The sequence below is a fragment of the Cibotium barometz genome, chromosome 38 (assembly GCF_041138505.1).
Source record: "Cibotium barometz isolate CiBa-2024 chromosome 38, ASM4113850v1, whole genome shotgun sequence".
Lineage (NCBI taxonomy): Eukaryota > Viridiplantae > Streptophyta > Polypodiopsida > Cyatheales > Cibotiaceae > Cibotium > Cibotium barometz.
Genome location: NC_141083.1, coordinates 5,523,331 through 5,545,605, shown reverse-complemented (window position 1 = coordinate 5,545,605; position 22,275 = coordinate 5,523,331). Strand labels below are relative to the sequence as shown.

At 44.9% G+C, this 22,275-nt stretch overlaps 1 protein-coding gene across 34 annotated transcripts in view; it reads left to right on the top strand.

The window, feature by feature from the left end:
• LOC147616276 (uncharacterized) overlaps window positions 1-22,275 on the top strand; it is a 141,148-nt gene that overhangs the window by 26,879 nt on the left and 91,994 nt on the right. For 28 of the 34 annotated variants that reach the window (XR_015262466.1, XR_015262465.1, XR_015262468.1 and 25 more), the window contains exons 3-6: window positions 9,320-9,404; window positions 9,523-9,576; window positions 9,823-9,914; window positions 10,048-10,151. Coding sequence is in view for 28 of the 34 variants with exons in the window: in XM_086777327.1 (XP_086633453.1) it covers window positions 9,320-9,404; window positions 9,523-9,576; window positions 9,823-9,914; window positions 10,048-10,151 (335 nt within the window). In the remaining 6 variants the exon portion in view is untranslated. The remainder of the gene's footprint in view (window positions 1-9,319; window positions 9,405-9,522; window positions 9,577-9,822; window positions 9,915-10,047; window positions 10,152-22,275) is intronic. The other 6 variants (XM_086777332.1, XM_086777331.1, XM_086777330.1 and 3 more) reach the window with 2 other exon arrangements.

Below are 22,275 nucleotides of genomic sequence, written 5' to 3'. Positions count from 1 at the left end.
AAGAATGAAATGAAGGAACAACTGTGAAGCATAACACAGAATTTTCACTAGATTGGAGTAGTCAGAAGTCTAACCTTTATTACCTTTAAGAGTAGTTACATCAAATTTTGTGATTAACCCCAACAAGTTAGAATACAATTGAACAGATTTGTTATTTCTTGGTATTGAGATAAGGCAACTAAGACATACCAATGTTATGTCATAGTCAAGTCTGCATGAGGTATTGCAAAGTTGGCTGTTTGAACTTTAGCACACCTTTGTAGGTGCCACATATTGATATGCTTACTAGTAGGCCAACTGTCTTCTACATGAGAGATCTGGTCAGTATATAGCAATTGGCAAATCTTAAAAAGCCTTAGGTTTTGAGACTCTCTTTTGAGTCTCCTCAAGTATCCAGTTTTAAAGATGTGCTTGCACTTACAGAAGACCAGGCTGAGGTGCTTACAAATGAAATGTTTCCATAGCCATTATTTTGGGTCCTTCATAAGATACGTATGCCACATGTCATTAGTTTGTGTGTGTGTTGACATGTGTCCTATGTATGTGTCAAAAGATAAGACTACTCTAAAGCCTACAAAAAGCATTGTACTTGGTGAACTTCAACACATCAATCTATCATTGAGTCGTGTGAGTTCTGTGTGCATGTGAGCATTCTCTCTCTTTCTATCTACATTCACATTGTTACATGCATTGAGGTTGATCATGGTAATGCACAATAGGGCCTTCTTTATACCTTTACGTGGTGAGGTCTCTAGCATCCAATTCACAGAGTAGAGAGAGAGAGAAGAGAAGTAGATGACATAGTATTGGGCCCCAATTACCCACTAAAGTTTCTCTCCCCCCCCCCCTTCCTGCTGCAAGTAGGAGTATTTGCTTATATTAATTCTTTGGAGAATGCTGTACAATGCTTGAGAACAAGCGATATGACTTGCCAACGCAAAGACTAGGAAGAGCGTACGTCGTCTGGGTATCCACCAATCCAAGGCACTGTAGAAGACCCTTTGGGCCACTTATGCAAGTCCAGGTAGGTGTAGGACTGCACATATGCTGGCTGCGAATGGAAGAGGAGCTTCAATATTTGCATGGAGAGAGTAGGATGCTTATCCGCTGATTTGTTGCTGAATTCTGCTTGTGTCTTGCTGAAGACTTACTGAATTTTCGAATGAACGATAATGAATTTAGGCGCTTGCTTATATAGTCCTAGGAGGAGCTGGTCAGCCAGAAAAAGCAATAAAATAGCATTAAATGCTATTTAAATCCTGGCGCTTGTTTGTTTAAAGTTGCCAGTTTGCTGGCTGACTGCACAGAGGCGAAGGCAGGCTGCTTCTTGTCCCATGGCTGCCCCTTCTGCTGGCCGATAGGGATATGTTGTCTTTGCTTGCTTTCAGCTGCCTCAAATAGAGGGTCAGGGCTGTAAACAGCCCTTGACCAAGCTGTTGACAGGCTTACCAGCCATCGGCTAGCCCATGGGCATGCCATTCGGACCTATATGCTGTTATATGCTGCTAATGCAAGACCTAGGCGAAGGATGATTGCTACATGCACCCAACTGATGAATTCTCCAAGTGGGTTAAGAGGGCTGACTCTCGATTGATCTCTATGGCTCGGAGACTGACCTACGTAGCTTGTGCCTGATTGTCCTTGGACTGAGCGCTCACAATGGGGTCATGGCGTACGACAAATATTCCTAGAAAAATGTATTACATCTGTACAAATGTTGCATTGATGATGATAACAATGTGTCACTGTGTGCCCCAGTGCAGGGTGCACGTGACACACATTGTGAGTACGTACTATTCACCTTAGGTTAGCTACCTTATGCTAACCCTAAGTACAACATTTGGTATCAGAGCCAGGCTTCGGACCACCGCCGGAGGCCTCGTCTTTTCTTGGTCCAACATACTTCCCTTGACTAGTTTCGCCTGCCGCCTGCATGCCACCATCCCACACAACGTTCCGTTGCCAAGTGTGGTAGTGCTCATGATAGCCTTGCCGACTAAGCTGGTTGCTCAGCTAGTTGGGCGGACTTGGGGGGGGGGGAAGGACCCCCGGCTGAGCTGCCCACTCCTTGGGCGGGGCTCCACCTTTGCTGTGTGGTGATTTTTTTGCTTGTTTGTTGACCTTCTCGGCCGCTTATGACTGTTTTGCCTGCTCTTCGCCTACGTCTTGCTTAGCTTGACGTGCTGCCTCTACTCTGCTGTTTGCTACCTATCAAAAAAACAGCCCTAGACCTCCACCTCAACTCCCGCACATGTGCTGAGCTTCTGCTCTGACATCACCATTAGCATCTTATCTCTGCTTGCCCACTCTGCTTCGGTGTCATGGCACTATCAATGGCAACAATCGACAGATTCTTTGGCATCGGGTTCCCCACCTAGCAAACCAAGATGCAACTCTTGCTGCTGCTGATGCGAGAGAGAGTATGGGAGATAGTCTCAGGAGACGGCCAAGATCTAGGAGATGTTGAACTAGACAACCAGAAGATGTGGCGGCAGCAACGCAATGAGAGAGCCATCGCCTTGATCGGCCTAAGCCTTGCAGATGCCTTGGTGCATCACAAAGACTTCAAATGCACATCCAAGCAAATTTGGGCGAAAATGGAAGGTATCTTCGGTAATAAAATCACCAACTCTTAAGTTTTTCTTGAAGCTTAAGTTTCATGATTGAAAATGAAGAGTTAAGTCATCATTTGGCCAAGTTTGGGTTAATAGCCTAGCAACTTGCTAGTCTCAAATATGAGCCTGAAGACGAAGACAATGTTGTTGTACTCACTAAGAGTATGCGAGGGATCACTCGGTATGAGGAGACTTTGGAAATCCTTCATGTCGCAACTACAAACTTTGAAAGCCTAGTCGCTTTGCTTCTTGAGAAGGATAGAAGCAATAAAGAGGAACAACAAGCTAGTAGCAATCTTGATCACGAAAAGGCTTTTGTCGGAGTAGAGTAATGGAAAAGCAATAAAAAGATCCAACACAGGTATTGCAAACGAATGGGCCACAAAGAAGCAAACTGTTTTAAAAAGCTTGAGAAAGAGCAAGAAAAGCACCATGCGGATCTTGTTTCTAAAGATAAGGAGGAGCTGGCTGAAGAAGAAGAGATAACTAAAGCAATCGTCCAAGTCTCCCTCAATGAGGAAGACTATGATTGGGTTATGCTTTAGTGCCTGTGCAACAACGTAGAAAATTGGATGATAAGGCATTCTAGTTTGTGTTGAGTCAATAAGGGTTCTCTACCTGAGTTGTCCCCCGAAAAAGATTTGTGACAAATGTTTGTATGTTTTGTGTGCCTTCACTTATAAAAGGCTCTGTGTGTTGGACTGTGTTCATATCCAACATTTATTCCATTTATTGCACCATTTATGCAGCATATTTATTTGATGTATTTTACTTAGTCATGAGGCACTTTTCCCAGTCGTAGGTATTTTCACAGTTGTGGGTTTCTTCTACTGGTCGACTTGGCTATTTGTGTTGTATATGAGAACATGCTTGTTGCCATTTAATTCATTGATCATTTTGCTCAAGTGTTGGATCATTGTTGGCTACTCCAAGTCTATCCTATGCTTCCGCTAGCTTCCTTCAACCATTCTCTCACGGTATCAGAGCACTGAGGTTCTCAGGTTCTTGCTTCTACACTCCACAAGAAGGCTATCAGCCTGTGTTTTCTTTTTTTCCAGCCCTCCCTCCTTGTAGTTCAACATAAATTTTTTGCAGCATCCCTAATTTTTGTATTTTGTCCCTACCTTAGACTAGTGATAGCACCATGCACTTGCTCCATTAGCATCTTCCTCCCTTACTTCATCGCGCATCGGGTTGGCGTGCACTACTCACATGTTCATGACAGGTCCATTCTACACGATATTCAGCCTAGCTCTTTGAAGGCGTCCATTGGCGATGCTTCCAGCCTTGAGGCCTCTTGTGTGGGTAACGTGTGACTCAACTCTTCTCCTGGCTAGCCTTCTACCATCCGAGATGTGTTTTATGTTCCCAAGCTCTCCAGCAATCTACTCTCAGTGTTTCGGATTGCAGAGAAAGGCTACGACATGTACTTGGCAGTGTAGTTCTTGAACTCATTGACACCAGCACCTTGCAGCAACCGGACCTTCAATTTTCTTGAAGAGAATAATCAAAAGACTCATAAAAATTATATCAAACATCAAAACAACTACTTGAATTAAATTAAAAATTAAAACATATAACAAAACATAGAGTAAGAGAAAGAAATACATCACCATCAACACAAGGCAACACAAGATTGGGTGCAATCTTCCCCCCCCAACGTGAGTGGCTTCTTCTCGCGTGGGTATTTTTATATATTCCAAAAAGTAGGCTTTCAGCCAAAAATAAAGTATACATCCATATTTGGACTTTGCCATTTAAGTAGCCTTTGTCCTCAATTTTAGCCTTTGTCCTCAATTAACCTTTGTCCTCAAACCTTCTAAGGTTTGCACTATTTTTCTAATACAATAATTTAACTTGTGCACATATGCATATTACAAAATAAATCAACTAATGCTCGTACGCACACTGTACAATAAATTGACGCGTGCACACACACACACATCACACTGATGTCAAAATAATATCAAACGCCATAGTACAGCCACAAAATATTGTGAGATCTGTCCACACGCCATGACTCAATCCACCATCCGTGCGACACCTAAATCGGTACCCTCGCACTGTGCAACACCTAAATCGGTACCCTTGCACACCTCATCACCTAAACTCATAAACATAAGCCACGTCAGTAGTAACAATCAATTGACATCACATCAATCAATCCTAACATGTTCATGATGAGAAATAGGCATCATAAAAAATATATACAAATTTAAATGACCATGATTATTATTCAAATAACATGGGTCATAACAGTCCTCCCTGTTGGGAATCAACTGTCCTCAGTTGTGGAATCAATGAGTGGATGGCTTCATGGCACAGGTGGAGGACAAGATCATCACATCAAACAATTTCTGAAAATAAAACCAAACAAGTGATCGCATGTGAAAAAAGATCTAAGTGTCCCATACCACATAGGTACCTTCCACATACAAACACTCGTTGGTGAAAGATAGAAGACATAGATACGTCTGAGGTAGGTATGTAAAACCAATCTAATGTCCCATACCATAGATTAATTCCACACGACACTACCTTAAGAATAGAAGTTTGAGACGGAGTAGCTAATTCCCTCTGAAACTTTCATTCCGACATAACTTTTCTCTATCCTCAGATGTTAATCTTCATCAGCTTGATGACTCCTCAATAGCACCTTTGACACAGGCATAGAGATTACAATAGATTCATCATTTTTGTAACCTCGCCTTGATGAGTAAAGTGGTGCAGTCATATTAGTCTACGACAACTAACAAGGCTCTTGCTCTTCTGAGTGCGGGCAGCCACAGAGGCCGAGATAGATTCCATTGAAAGGAATGGTACATGGGAGTTTGTGGACCGGCCTTTGCATAGGCAGGTCATTGGGGTCAAGTGTGTCTTTAAAACCAAGATTCATGCCAATGGTTCTTTGGACAAACACAAAGCCAGATTGGTTGCAAAGGGATATTCTTAGATTGAGGGTATTGACTATGAGGAAACTTTTGCCCCTATAGCGAGAGACACCACTATTTGGACAATTCTTGCTCTCTCCACTCATCCTTACTGGCTGGTTTATCAGATGGATGTCACGTCGGCGTTTCTCAATGTCACCAATTGGCCGACCATTTGGTCCATTCCTAGTTTTTGCGTCTCGTTTACTTGAGGCCAGGCCGGTGTCTCATGTGAAGAGGCCAGTATTTTGCTGACATGGACGGGAGCCAGACTGGTGCCACCCGTGTGTTAGCAGGATGGTGTCGTATGGACGGGAGCCAGATCAGTGCCACCCGTGTATGACCTGGACTGTGTTCGATCCATGGGACTGTCACGCCATGGAAGAGCCAGTATTCGTGCCGTGTTTCGCCTGTGGGACTGTCACACCATAGGGAGACTCGTGCCTGGAACTGTGTCTTACCTATGGGACTGTCACTCCATAGGAAGACCAGGATTTTATGTTTTTATGTCGTGCCAGTTTTGTGCCAACAGATATTTTGTACATGTTCCATGAACGGGAGATATGTCCATGTTATTATTTGCACATGCACACATGATTTGTATGTTTGAAACTGTTTTCGCATGACATGTATTTGTGTGTTTGCCTGCTTGACGTGTTACTTACTGAGCGGGGACGCCTGCCAGTGAGTCGTGAAGTTTGCCCTGTATTCTGACAAGTTTCAGTGCATGTGAACAGGTGGTAAGTATATGGTACATGTTGTTTTAATGTTATTTTATTCTAACCCCTTTATTTTATAAGGTTAGGGGTTCACACTTATTTAAAAGTGGGCACCCCCTTTGGGCACCCACTTAGGGGCCAAGGTGGGGAGCCTCACTTTTAAGTGAGTGTGGGGGTGGGCATGGTCACCTACCCCCACTAGCCCCCCACATGCAAACGTGGGTATGACCAAGTTTATCTCCACATGATTATTATTAAATATGGCTCTCTCCTTCAAGCGTGGAATCAATCGCTTCTCCCTGGCGCTGATTTTCACCAACCGGCGACTCTTCTCTTTCTGCTGGCGACTAGCTTGCTGCAGGCGGCTCCCTATATTCTGCTCGTACCTGTCCCCAGGCGGCTGGCTGCGAACTGCACAGCAGGTGGCCACCATCTATCTTCTTATTGCTGCGCCTGCCCTCTACAGGCGGCTGAATATTGCTGCTGGTGGCTGCATTGAAACCTGCAGGAGATTGCTTATACTACTGCTGGCTGCGCCTACCTTCCCTGCAGGCGCCTACACCACCTCCTCCTCGAAACCAGGTGGCTGTGTTGCTCCAACTACAGCAAACAGCTGCGCATACTGCACCTCCTCTCCTGCAGGCAGTTGTGCTCACTCAACAAGGTGGTTGCTCCCTCTGTCCAGCAGGCTGCAGGTGGCTGTGTGCCTCCATCTCCTCCATCAGGCTGCCTTTCCTCCACTGCAGTCAGCAAGGCATTTCTTTCCTAAGGCGGCTACTCCAACTTCTTTTTGGCAAGAGGTTGTGTCTTCTTTCATAGGTGGTTGCTCTCTCTCTTCTTCAGGAGGCTGTATCTTTCTACAGGCCACTACTCCCCTCGACGTGCTTTTGCTTCTTGGTGTTCGTCACTAGGAACTGCACACATGGGTATTGGTTTCCTATCAACCATCTACAAGTAAGTGATTTTCAGATTTGAGAAAGGTATTATATGTTTAAATCTGATAAAGGATTCATCCCGCTCGGCCAACACCCGTTCGGTGCCGGGTTGTCCAAGCTGTATTGGCGAACCTCGGTCCAAAGGTGCTGAGATCGGGAGAGCCAGGCGTTAGTACGCGAGCGCGTGTTTGTGCGTGGTCTCGGAACACCAGTGAGGTGCTCTCCGCGGAGTCCAGTGAAAGCACAGGACCGTAGTGATTGGACCACACTAGTGGTCGTTCTGCTTCGAGTTTTCTTCATCGAAATCCGAGCCTACTTGTTTGGTACTGTTTTCATATGTACATGGACATTATCTGGTTCTCAGAACCCATGGAGCATTGTATTCATTAAATACTCCCAATAAATATATCATATATTGAGGGGGGGGTCGGCCCGTTCCGGCCCCAGTGCTGGTGTCCATCTTTCCATTTCTGTTCATTTAAAGTTCAAGTTGTTTTAAGTTGTCCATTTCATATTTGTGGTTTTAAAGTTGTGCTATTAAGCGTGTGGGTGTCCAACGGAGTCTTTCCCACTTGACGGGATCGGTTTCACTCAATGGCGACTTGCATGAGGACGTCTATGTTAAATAGCCTCTAGGTTTTTAGGTTCCTGGATACGAGGGTAAGGTGTACAGATTGCACAAAGCCCTTTATGGTTTAAAACAGGAACCCAAGGCTGGTAGGATAAGATTGTTGCATTCTTTCTTTCCCTTGGCTTCTAGAGATGCTTTGCAGACAACAGTCTCTATTTCTTTGCTCGGGATACTTTGATCTGTTTGATCGTCTTATATGTTGATGATTTGTTAATCACTGGCTCTCATCTTGCCAAGATTGAACAGCTCCGGTGAGATTTAGCTCCCAGTTTTGAGATGACCGATTTAAAACTTCTCCACTACTTTCTTGGTATGGAGGTCTATCAGAATCCTGATGGAGTTTTCCTTTCGAACTTCTCTGTTTGCATTCTTACAGACAACCAGAGTGCCTTGGTGTTGGCTTGAACTTCATTTTTTCATGGCAGGACCAAACACATTGAGGTCCATTGTCACTTTGTTCGTGAGATGGTCGCTGACGGCATCATGTCTATGGAGTATTGCCCCTCTCAGGACAATCTACCTGACCTCTCACTAAACCTCTTCCTCGAGATTCTATTGATCAGCTCTTGACCCGTATGGTAGTCGGTCCACCGTGTTGGAGCGGAGAGGAGGTGCTGGACTGTGTTCATTTCTAGCATTTATCCCATTTATTGTACCATTTATATAGCATATTTATTTGGTGTATTTACTTAGTCATGGGTAAATTTTCCCACATTTTTAGGGACTTTTCCTAGTCGTAGGTATTTTCACTAGTCGTGGGTTTCTTCTACTGGCAGACTTGGCTATTTGTGTTGTATATAAGAACATGCTTTTTGCCATTTAATTTATTCATCATTTTGCTCAAGTGTTGGATCATTGTTGGCTGCTTCAAGTCTTCTGCTTGTTGCCTTCAACCATTCTCTCACTGTGTTATCCTTTATTCCTGTTAGGAGCTAGGGGGGTGACGAAGAGTTGGCCTTGTTGCTTCGGTCACTTGCTTATTGGAGGATTAGCATGGCATGGGAGGTGTGCATGGCTAGATCGCTCCCTTGCAGCATGTGATGGAGTTAGAAGGTAGCTTCGTCCTTTGCATGTTGGGTCTCACCACCTTCGCTCTGAAGGGGGGTTTGTTGGGTATTTCGGAGCTTCATGTTTGTTAACCATCTTATATGTGGATAAGATAAGTGTGCTACATGTTATTAGTGTGTGTGTTGACATGCATCCTGTGTATGTGTCAAAAGATAAGGCTACTCTAAAGCCTACAAAAAGCATTGTACTTGGTGAACTTCAACACATCTAATCAATCTATCATTGAGTCGTGCTGCAAATTCTTTGTGCACTTGAGCATTCTCTCTCTTTCTCTCTACACTCACGTTATGTGTATGTACTATCCACCTTAGGTTAGTTACCTGCTGCTAACCCTAAGTACAACATCCTCGACTTGTTTGATCTGCTTTTGTCTTCATAACTTCACATTGTAGTGTTGTATAAACTATAGACTTCACTGCAGGGATGGGAGGATAAAGCTCATTGGAAGTGATGGTGTCGAAGGAATCTTAGTATCTGACTTGCAATCCAGATGTAAATTCTTGGAGGTTTGCTGTACATGGAAGCCAATTGTTTGCTGTTAGCTCCAAGCTATGGACATGCATTAATTTTTCATTTTCAACTTGGTGCAGTGCTTGACAAAATTCTGAATTTTGTGTGGAACAGTTTGCAAACAATCAGGGTTTTATAATCAACATCACTGCAGAAAACACTTTACAGGTGATTATTGTGTATTTAGAATAAGACATAGCTGTGCTGGGATGCAGCTCTTTAAGAAGGCCTTTTCCATATTTGAAGGGAATAAGAGTAGGGACATGCTAGGTTTTGGGCTACTTGTATTGCCTTGTTTTGCATCAGGATCAGTGTTGGCAGTTGTCAACTTGAATAACTTTGATGGGTTTTAAATAACTGAGCGAGTCCTTTGGTCTTCTGATGTTATGTTTGTGGATTGCTGCCTGTTTGTAGATATGGGATCTGGAGATAGGAGTACTTGCCCAAACTCACAGATGGCACACAAACATAACTGCTTTTTGTGTGATTCAGGGCAGCCCTTTCATGTGAGATAAGAGATTAGGATTTGCAATCTTATTCTCCTTATCACAGACAGCAGCAATCAACTTCATCCTCTGTCTCACATAAAGATTGTGATTCTTTGGTGGTAACTGTTTTGACCTATTCATAATTGAACAGGTATATTGGAGAAGATTCAGGTGATGTAGCAGTTCTACAATATGATAAAGAAGAAAACAAACTTCGCCAAATGCCTTACAGCATTCCTTTGCAGGCTACTCTTGGTAAACTGCTCTCCTAACACCACCCCCAACACACCCCTCTCCCCCCATTCTCCCCCCCCCCTCCTCCCGCGGGCCCCCTCCACCAATGTCGGGGCACAAGAACGAGTGTGAAATTGGATGACTTCTTTTTGAGTGATCTGTCATTATTTTAGTATTGCAATTTTTATTTTTTGGATTTCTTTTTTTGGAAAGGAAATACAGCCTGAGTAGAGAACAAGAAGTCACTATTTTTGTGGGACAAAAGATCATGATGGTTTTTAGTTCCAGATATACACTGCAACTCTGATGTAGGTCTAAGCTTAGTTCCAAGACTCGGCAGAATGCCTGCCCAGAGTCTTCCTGCATTGTTGCACTTCCCCTGTAAAGATCTTTATGAATAAGGGTCGCAATCTCTTCTTTCGTGTGTAGGGACCAAAGGGGGTTTCGGAGAAAGAAGAAAGAAAGAAAGTTGTATTAACGTCTCCTAAAGACCCAATGGGTCTATGAGACCAAAGTGATACAATGCTATCCGTGGTATGTCTCATCATGGAAAAGAAATTGTAGCTCCTCTCTGGGCTGTTCCAGGGGCTTTTCTTGCTTCGTTGCTGGTTTGAGGTGCATTATCTGGGAACTTGATTACGTGGTTGAAGTTCAGAGGTTGAGAAGGCTGTGTAGAATCACCAAAATTGGCGATTAAAGATTTGGAGCAGGAGGGCATGCTCACAGCTCGTATTGATGTTGACAAGGGTCGTATGATTGTTAATCATCAAGAACAATCATGCCACTGAGGAGCCAAAAGGCGTGAAGAATTCTGGCTTTTGTTGTGGTCATGGTAAAGTGGGGGCCCACTAAGAGTAGCTCCGAGGTACAATCTCCACCAGGGGCTCCCCTATACGTGAAGTACCATCGGGATGTGTAGGGGTGGGAGGTGTTGAAAACCATGACCTTGGTTTTACCAAGGTTAACAGTGAGATCTTACAAAACCTGTAGAGCATCGAGGTGTCTCTGAAGCCCCTCACCTGAATCTGATATGAGCACAATGTCATCTGTGTAGACTAGGAGGGGAATGATTATGCCTCCAAGTGGAGCACATGGCCTGCCTAATCCATCAATGATGGGACAATCTCCACTGGGGCTCCCCTATACATATATGATGGGACAGTCTCCACCGGGGCTCCCCTGTAGTATATACGTGAAGCTCAATCGGAATGTGTAGGGGCGGGAGGTGTTGAAAATCATGGTCTTGGTTTTACCAAGGTTAACAGTGAGATCTCGCTGCGTATAGAAAACCTGTAGAGCATCCAGGTGTCTCTGAAGCCCCTCACCTGAATCTGATATGAGTACAATGTCATCTGCGTAGACTAGGAGGGGAATGATTACGTCTGCAAGTGGAGCACCTGGCCTGCCTAATCCATCAATGAAGCTCAAGATCTCATCAATGTGAAGGCCAAAGAGAGTGGGTGATAAAAGGCAGCCCTGTTTCACCCCAATAGTACTAGAGATCTCCTTGATAGCGTGCTCTGCCCTCCTCGATGATGGCTTGAAGGGTGAAGATGTGGTCAGTGGAAGAGTAGCTCCCTCCGAATCCTGCCTGTCTTGGGCCCTACATTCCTGTCTCTCTGCAAAGGAACTGCGCTCTGTCTCTAGCACAGATCCATATAGCTTGGTCAATCTGTTTCCAATCAAGATCGTCCTGTAGTTATTGGGGTCAAGTGGATCTCTGTCTTTGAGGATGGGGGTGATGGTGTTAGTGGACCAGGAAGGTGGGAATCCCTCACACATGGCTCTATTGAACATGTAGGCTAGTAAGGGCGCAAGTGTGTCATCAGCATGAGAGAGAGAGAGAGAGAGAGAGCTTAGAGGAATTGGAGTGCCATAGATAGACCCATGCACTAACAGCTTTTAATCTCGAAGTGTGTACCGTGATAGCCCCTTATTCCGAACTGAAGGCAACCTGCTATGGCTACCCTCATAGTAAAGCATGGAGATGTCCAATATGGAGTCTCGACCCTTCATAATGAAGAATGCCTTGTGTGAATATGGAGTCTGGACCCTACTACAGAACCACACATGATGCAGCTGGTCTCTGCTCCAAAATGTTCCATCCTTTGTCATGTTAGTGTTAGTGCGAACCACAGCCCCACATGCACTGTGAGCCATGGAAAAAATGTCCATCTCTCTATGGTATACCACTGCATAACTGAAATAGGCAGGAAAGAATCAGGGTTTTAGACCTTACTATGAGTGCCTTACAAGTCCAACCAGCTTAGGCTTGCTAATCTCAAGTGCACGCTAGTTTTGGTTTTTTGGACATTGGTGAGCTCACCTTCCAGCCATAGTTCCCATGGCGAGCTCTGAGCAGGAGGCTAGACCAGCACTAGGCAAAGCTCCTCACCCAAACCCTGGTGTCCCATATCACTAGAGCCTGTTAGGCTTGGGATAAAGCCAAAGACATTTTGAACCTATGTCTCACTTTTATAGTGTACACTAGAGTATTTTAACTTAAGCCCCTGTACCCTAATTTATAAATAAAAATACTCTTAAAACATGTTTAGTGCCAAGTGCTCTTCAGAGCCACCAATAGGCATTAGTTTAAACTTTTTCCTCTCCCCCCACCCCTCAGCTAGGCTTAGGCCCACGATCCTCCTGTTGTTATCATTTTTCACTGCCCTTGGGCACTTTTTTATCAGCCTGTAGGCGATGCCGGCGAGGAAGCACCTTGTGGGATTTTGAAACAAGGACCTCTTGGTCCTAGACAAACACTTTTACCACCTGAGTTATGACCTCATTGGCAGGTATTAATTTAATCTCATCATCACATTCCGGCTATTTCCCTCTCCGAGCTAGAAGTCCCATTAAACATGTAAGTTTACAATAAGGAAATCAAGGAATTGTCTTTGGAAAAGATTTTAATGTCTTCCACGGTTCTTCTCCTGAGAATGGTTCCTTTATTTGAAAAGTGGCTTGGGAACATGCCCCTTCTATAGAGCTCTTTCATGATAATCCAGCACCACTTCTTGGTGAGGAAAAAACAGAGTTAGATCTATTACTGAACAAGCTCCTCATTAGAGACAAGATTATTTTTCAGTCCGAATATCTCTTTTGATTTTATGACATGAAAGTTCTAGTTTGTAGCAGCCTCAGTAAGTACTTGTTTTTTTTCTTTCAGAAAGAGACTTCTATTAAGTATGAGAGAAACATACAACAATCACAGCTATAAGCCGGAAGAGAATAGAATCACCCCAATATGTAAGGTGATTTCAACCACTGAGGAGCATCATGATGCCATGTAAGACCTGTGGTACTAGAGGAGAAGAAGATGCCATGGTCCCATTCCTGCATAATATCACATGTTTCGCCTGTGCAGAACGAGAGGGCCCTTGAATGCAAGCCCAAGTAGCCATAAGAGTGTGGATGATATCACCCCATATAGTACTAATGCAATGAGACCCAAAAATCTGGACACCCTCAATAGCCTCCGTGCATCTAGCTCTCCAGATCTGCCATGCTATAATATTGGCAATAATCTCCCAACTGGTGTCAATCCTCTGTCTAGGGGGTGTATAATCAGAGTGAGGAACATCTTGCAATAAACCATGCTGGGCAATACCTCTACGAATGAAAAAAACAGAATCTGTACCATTGCCCTCATAAGAAAGTTGCGGAATGGACTGGGAGAGCCAAGCAACTGCCCCCCAAGTCACATGCATGGCTCGGCCACTCAATTTGCCCATAAGTTAGGCTAGAGGACCCCAAATCTCTCTGCAATGCTGTATCCCGAGGAAATCTGTATCCTCCTGGCTTGGCAGAGCAATGACCTGTAGAGGTATGCCTATCCTCAAAAAAACTCCCAGCCAAGGATGATAGTCTCCGTGAAAGGTCCCAGAAAGCCACTCATGCGGAATAGCTGCATCAATCTGATCAATACGAATGCGAGAGCCCCTAAGATGCTGAGTGGATGTAACTCTCCAATCCTCCGGAAGACTCTTAAAGGTCTTCCAAGCAAGAACTATGTATGCGTATCTCTCCCATCCTGACCATTGCATATAACGAGATGCACCAAGTGGCTGACCAGCCTCATCCCTAATGAACTCGTTCCACATAATAGGTTGTCGGTTAACCTCGTCCAAAGACCTAGGAAGCCTTTGTCACAAAAAATATCTCATGCTTCTCCATGCTCTGACAATGGTTGCAATAAGAGGGGAAGATGGTGCCCTAATATCAGCCTCTGTGAACAAAAAACGTGTGTTGGGCATTGAGTCTCTCCTGACCCTAGGTGTACATCTGGAAATCTGAGACAAGAAAAAATCCTTCCAAGGCTCAGTGCTTGGTAGGAAACCTCTGACCACAAGTTTGCAAAGCAATGCCTTGCACTGAACATTCGGATTGATAATATTCAAGCCCCCCTCTCTTTTGGGCTGAATAATTGTGAGCCAAGCTACCCTGGCACGAGTGTCTGAGGTGCCATCCAAGCCCGACCAGAGAAAATTGCGGATCAATCTCTGCAATTGGCCAATGCACGCACGAGAGAAGCACCAACAAGAGGCAATAAACCAAGCTGAGGCAAGCAAAACCTGATTAGCCACCAAAGCTTTGGAGGCTAAATCTAATTTCAGCCTTCTGCTTTGTATCAAGATGTACATGGTAGATTTATGGTTGAGGAGATCACTTACTTTTTTGGTTGGTTGGTGTGTATGCTCCCCATACAGTAGGGGCTCGTTGTTCTCTTTGGCAGGATCTGCAACAATGCTTGAGGTTAGGAAAACCAGGTTTTCTCATGGGGGATTTTAATTTATGCTCTTCTGCTGATCAAGCTAATTCGCCTCGCTCTATAATGGATAATCTAGAAAGGCGGGTTTGGGACTCTTTTATGTCTCTAGTCCTTAAGCAGGACATTTGGTCCTGGATGCATCCTTATGATTCTGGCTTTACTTTTGATACTCGCCGTATCCCGGTACTTGGAGTAGGCTTGATAGAATGTATGTTATGCACAATGGTTTATTTGTGCTTGAGATATTGAAAGTGGCTGTGGAGAGGCATCATGTTCTTTTGGATCATTTCCCAGTGGTCTTGGACATAATGCATCAGCCTGTGGAATTTAGAAAACTTTGCTTGAGAGGTTGCCTTTGCGTTTTCAATCATAGCTTTCTTGATCATGAGGTCTTTCATGGATACATGCTGCAATTGATTGATAATTTTCAGCTATATTTTATATAGCAGGGAATATCATCCTGGGATTGCTTTTTGTCTAATGTTCAACGTCTTGCACGTCAGAATGGTATTTATTAGGTGTCGAAAAGGAGGCAAGAGCTGACACTGCCCCAATCTTTACTGGGGGGCCTTGCAATCTCAGGCGGCTATATCACCAGGGAATAATAGAGTGGATAATCTTGTTACTTGGCTCTCTCGTAGAGTTGCTAAATGTCAGGAGGCAAGTTTTACGAGGGCTAAGTTATCTCTTCGGTTGGAGGCCCTTAAGGATAATAATTGTCAGACACATGAATTTGATGCTCAGTTGCATCCTTCTTATGCTAGAGGGAATATTGTGAGGCTTGAAAATTCATTGGGAGAGAATATTGTGAGGCTTGAAAATTCATTGATTTCAAAGCCTCATAGCATCATTGATTTGTGTGTTTAGTTTTACTAGGAGATTTTGGGCACTCGTGAGGTGCTATCTAATGATATTCATCAAGCACGCGCTAGTATTCTAGCATTTTGGTGCAACGTCAAGTGTCTTTGGTCTCAGCCAATATTTTAGATGGTGATATAATGATATTACAGAGTAGGAGGTTGGCTTGGTGCTTGCTCATTTGCCCAACGACAAGAGCCTAGGTTGGGATGACATTACTAATGAATTGTTTTCCAAGTATGCGGATCAGTTGAAGGGTCCATTGACATCCATTTGTCAGGAGATCTGGCAATCTGGAGCTATGTCTGATTCTTGGAATGTGTGGGTGATTCGGTTGTTTCCAAAGGTGCCTTCTCCCTTTTCTTTAAAACATTGGAGGTCTATCTCTTTGATGGGTTGTATGTATAAGGTTTTCTCTAAAGTCTTGGCAAACAGATTGCACAAGTTTCCGCTGGACTTGTTCCAACCTGCTTAGTATGGGTTTATAAAGGGGCACAATATCTTGCATAATATCTAAATGTTTAAATAGGCGGAAGGAAAACAAAGCAAGAGGTGGTGATGGTTCAGCTGGATTTGGTGAAAGCCTTTGATCATGTCAGCTAGTCTTTCCTTGCTAAATTGATGCGTTCTATGGGTTTTGGGCCACGTATGTCGCTACACTCTCAGTCATGGATCTCAGTCTCAGATTATGATGAATGGTGGAGTTACGTCCCCGGTGTGCCTTGCTCGCTCTCTGTGGCAAGGATGTCCATCGAGCCCTTTGCTATTTGCTTTGGTTACCCATCGGATGCTTACTTTGCTTACTCAGTTGGCTCAGGAGGGGGAGGTGGTTGGGCTGACTTTGCCTTTGGGTCAGCTATTGGTGGGTCAAGCACTGGCTGATGATTCATTTATGTTTCTTAAAGCCAACAAAGCCAAAGTTGAGAGGGCAATGGTAGCTTGGTCTTTGTTTGCGAAAGCTTCTGAGTTGTATATAAATACCCATAAGTCAGCCCCCCTTAGTTGCACGGAGAGATTTACAGAAGCTTGGTTGGCAGGTAATGTTGTGCCGCATGGGACCATTGTACGTCACTTGGGCCATCCTATCGGGTTGGATGTCACCAACAAACAACTCGTAGAATGGATCTCAGGCCGTATTGAGGATAAGTTTGTGTACTGGAAGCCTCAGGCATGGCCGTTTGACACTTGGTTGAAAGTGGCACAGGTCATTATGCTAGCTATGCTTTCTTATTTCTTGCTCTTACTTCCTTGGTGTCGAAAAGGCTTTGACAGCTCTCACCCAGCCGCTTCGATTCGTGTTGTGGAAAAAGAAAGGCAATAATCTAGAGCTGACTTGGGTTTCACGGAAGTATATTACCACCCCGAAGAGATTGGGAGGGGTAGCTCTGTTGGATGTTTGGGTACACCTTCTTGCCGGTAGGTGGACTTTACTTCAAGCTGTGTGTTGATTCCCAGCCATGGATAGACATGACTGTTGCATTTTTGGAGGATGTGGGTATTGTGCATGGGAAGATCCGAATTGTTGCATCTTGGTGGGATGTTCTAAATGTGCTTCACAATCTGTGCGTGTATCTGCTTCTCCTCTGTTTGATCATTTGGTTGAATCATGGCAAGAGGTGTTATGGTTTACCTCTTGGAGACCTCTAGATTCTCGTCGAGATGAGAACTCCATGCTTGCAAAGGTGTTGGCCACCTCTCGTGTGATTACTTGGCCAGAGAAGAATAATTGTAGACGGCAATTCAATTGTATGGCGAGACTGGGTGTTGTGAGGATGTCTGATGCTTTGTTTCTTGGGCGGGTGCGAATGTTATCATTCCGTCGTGCTCGCCATAGATTTCGTGTGCCCTGAGGTTACAAGTGTTTTTGGTTGTAGTTGCAGCAACAAGTGTAGTCTTTGGGGCGCCTTCCTAGGATGGATTCTTCTCATGTGTTGGGTCGCAAGACCAGGTTGTTGAAGGCTTGCCGCTAATGTTGTATATCATCTTTTGGTCCAAGAGAAGAGATGGGTTGTAGCAAAAGATAATAAAGTATGGAATGTTAAGAAAACGGCCTTTTGGTGGAAGCCATCCTATTCTGTGGTTGGCATTCCAAGCTTCCTTTTCAAGGCAAAGTGTTTATTTGGCGAGTCATGGTTGGTGGCCTGCCTTTGGCCATTGCTCTTTGGTGTCGGATACTTTTGAATGGCAACTGTTTCTTCTACCAGACTTGTCAAGAATCTAGTCGCCACAGGTTTATTTCTTGCCCGGTGGCTTGCCAGATATGGGAGTTCATCCCTTCAGTGTGGCAAATGGTGACTGGACACACTTTGTCACCCAGGCAGTGGGTATTTGGACATGATCAGCCCGGGGGGAACAATCAGCAACATGAGGTCTTCTTTGTTTTCTTTCAATGGTTGGGTCTTCGGCGTAATTGGCTCATGCGAAATGCTTTCATCTTTGATTCACAATGAGGGGTGAAAGGTCATGTCCAACGCGTTCATGGTCTATTGCTTTGGCAAGTTTCTTCTTTGATCGATGCACATGTTATCACCAGGGCGCAAGCTGACCCCTGGTTAGATGCTCTTTGTACGGTGGGCATGCCTTATTGGCCTTTTAGTGTGTGTGGTCTTAACGGCCTTTATGTAGATGTTTGTATAGCTGGTCATGCGACTTTTGCTTTGTATTACATTTTCGTAATCTAATCAACTAGACATTATGAAAAAAAAACAAACAGAGTGTTGCACTACTTAATGATGTGATTGATTGATAGAAGTGATGTTCACTCACCAAGTACAATGCTTTTGCAAGCCTTATCTTTGGACCCATACAAATAAAACACACTAATAAGTGTATGCCACTAATAATGTGTGTGTGAGAGAGAGAAAGAAAGAAAGATGTATTAAGCGTCTACTAAAGACCCCATGGGTCTGTGAGACCAAAGTGATACAATAATGTTCATGGCATATATATCTCATCATGGGAGCGAAAATAAAACATAAAGAAAACATAGCTATCTCATTGGGGTGATACAAAACTGTCCAGGGAAACTCATCATGGAGTACCATGAACATGGAACATGAGAGGAGCATTAGCCCCCAATAGATGGTATACCACTCTTCAAAATATCAAGCATGGGGTTAATGAGTATGGTCGAGAGGTCTCCCTCAGCTATGTCACGTGGAAAGGTAGCTTCAAGGTGATAGAGCATGTCCTGGCTGGAGCTGATAGGGGATCGTGGCCGATGTACGGGGGGCTGAGGGCGTTGGGCATGCTGGAATGCGGACGCCTGGTCCTAGGTAACTCCTCTCAGGTGAGGTGGGTCCGGAGCAGCTCGAGGTGGGTCCATAAGATCCACTGTATGGGTGTCCACCTCCTGGGTCCGGAAGAAATTGGTGATGGGTGGTTGGCGAGGGAGGGGTTGAGGTGGTTGGGGCTGAAGCTCTCTCAAGAAAGTGTCCCTGCGTGTCTGCGGAGCTCAACTAGGAAGAGGCCTAGGCAATGCTGGTCTGTGAAGTCAATGATCTTGGAGAGTGAACCAAATTCTTCATGAAACAGATAGTGAAACCTGCCACAGGTCTCATAGTATACTAGGCAGAGGCATATGCAATGCTCCTCTGTCTCAAACTCTGTGGCATAATCGATAGATCCTCTCCTCTCTCGGTCTCCGTATGAGCTTCCCAGCTCTGAAGATGCGCTCAGCTCTACCTTTCTCCACTTAGAGGCGGTGGGATGAAACCCGTATCTGGGCAATCGCAATCCACATGGCATGGGACATGTGAACACCTAGGTAGCCTGGCTGCTGGATGAATCCATCCTCAGTGAGCATGAGGAAGTGATCTCTGTAGAAGTGCATCTTGGTTGGGAGCGCTGAAGGTTATCCATGTGCAGTGGGTGTAGAGGCTAGGAGGATCTAACCGGATAATCCGCTTGGAGAGAGCGGGAGAAAAAGGGAGTCCAGACTATATTGGAGGGGTGGTAGGCGGTCCATGCGGAGCCGATATACTAAGAACCAAGTGGAAACTAAGGCATACCATACTCCAGAATGGCCCTCGAGTGCTAGCTGTCTCCTCAAGGACTCCAGGGCAAGCCACGGGTACTTATGGGGATCCATGTGACTGATGCGATGGAGGTATGTGACTGTTTGGAGAAGAGCATCCACTACCATCGGGGCTGCAGCAAACTTTGTCATCGGGGCTGTAGCAAACTTTGCCTGGATAATCTGGTGTGGGACTGATGGTTTGTTGCAGATCATACGGGAGAACATCATGACTTGGGGCCTCTCAACTCGCTGCCAATCCTGATTGGATAAATCTGGCCCCAGAAGGCTGCATCATACATCAAGGCTAGTGTGATGAAGGTGTCAAAAAGCCAACCCTTCATCCTGGGCTCTTGGAAATGTACTTGGAAGCACTGCCGCTCAAGTAAGCTCAAGGCTCCATATTCATGTGTCACTTTGGCATGTGTTGCGGGAAGCATGGTGAAGCGTGGGCCACTAAAAGTAACACCAAGGTAGACATAGGATGAGACAATCTCCACAGGATCCCCTCTGTATGTGAAGCTCAATTTGGATGTGAAGGGGTGGGAAGTATTGAAGACTATTACCTTGGTTTTACCAAGGTTAACATAGAGGTCCCGTTGAGTGCAGAAGTCCCGTAAGGAATCCAACTGGCTCTGAAGTCCCTCGGCTGAAGCTGAGAGGACTATGTCATCTGCATAAACTAGTATGGGGATCAATATGCCTACCAGTGAGGGACCAGCCCTGCCTAATGCGTCAATGAAGCTCAAGATCTCATCAATGTAGAGGCCAAAAAGAGTGGGTGATAGAGGGCAGCCCTGCTTCACCCCAATAGTGCTCGAAATCTCTCGCGATGTACCTCTACCTCCTGGTGCTCTCACTCGTCCGGTGATAGACTCATAGAGGGCGATGATGCTCCAAACCATGTCAAAGGGGACTTCTATCTCTTGTAGACCATGTAGGAGGTAGGCTCGGGGTACGGTATCAAAAGCTTTGTGGAAATCCACAAAGTAGCAGCAAATCCTTTGATGTCGTGCTCTACCCTCCTCCATGATGGCACGGAGGGTGAAGATGTGGTCAAGGGTAGAGTAGCTCCTCCGAAAGCCTTCCTGTCTTGAGGCTCTGCATCCCTGTCTCTTTGCAAATGACTGAGCTCCGCCTCTAGCTGTGATCCATATAGTTTGGCCAATGTGTGGCCAATCATGATCGTCCTGTAATTATTAGGATCAACTGGATCTCTGGCTTTGAGGATGAGGGTGATGGCGTTAGTGGACCAAGAGGGTGGAAATCCTTCACAAAGGGCTCTATTGAACATGTAGGCTAGTAGGGGCGCCAGGGTATAATCGGCATGTGAGATGTACTCGGTAGTGAGTCCCTCATGATCATGGGCTTGCCCATTACATAGTCTACGAATGGCCTTCAGGACCATGCCCTTTCTGAAGAAGGTGGAGGTGGTGGGGCAGGGATCTGGTGGTGAGAGAGAGACAAAGAGAGAGAGAGTATTGCAAGACTCAATGATGTGATTGATTGATAGAAGTGATGTTCACTCACGAAGTACAATGCTTTTGCAAGCCTTATCTTTGGACCCATACAAATAACACACACTAATAAGTGTGTGCCACATGGCACACTTATCTTATCCATTAGAAGAGTGTGTTCACACACTACTAAGTGTATGCCACATGGCTTACTTATCTTATCCATTAGAAGAGTGTGTTCACACACTGCTAGCGCAATAACCCTTTTAGGTTTTGTTCACACTTGTTTCTTTTTTTTGGTGAAAACCACATAGCTGCCCCAAATGGAGCAACTTCTAAGGAAAAGTAGAAACAATGATAAAACACTTCCAACTAGGCGGTGGAAAGGTCTCCAAGAAAGTGGACATCTTGGAGAGACTAGAGCAAGGAAAATTTGAAAAAGGCGAAGACATCCATCGAAGTGTGCCCAAACAACTGAGTGGGGTGGGCATGGTATAAACTCCATAAAGCCCAATAGCGGCACCACGAAAAAAAGAGAGCATAATCGGGGGTAGCAACATGTCTGACACAGAAGATGAATATTTTTATGATGAAGAGGAAGAGCAAGAGGCCTCTCTTGAGAGATCTACCAAAAAGCCAAAACTGACTGCCAAAGGAAAGGCTGGGAAACCGGGCACGGAGAAGAGTTGTTAAACGAGCCAGCAACCGTCTCGCGCGGATGCGAACAAGTAGGGTAAACCGAGGAAACAATACGCCGAGCAGCCAAAAGGACACCCACTGGAAGGGCCCCCACCAGACATTGCCATAGAAAGACCCGCTGCTTGAGGGGAAACTTAATTTTCCATATACGATGAAGACATGTTTTCCACCACCCAAGCGGCCTATCCAAATACCAGAAACGAATGCCATGCTCCTAAATCCATGGTTGCGGAAGAAGAAGACGGTAGGCATTTTTGGCAGATAGATCGGCAAAAGAGAGAGTGGAATAACCTGGTAGCCCCTGATCAAACTTCCAATCAAGCACTGGAAGAGGAGAAAACAGGC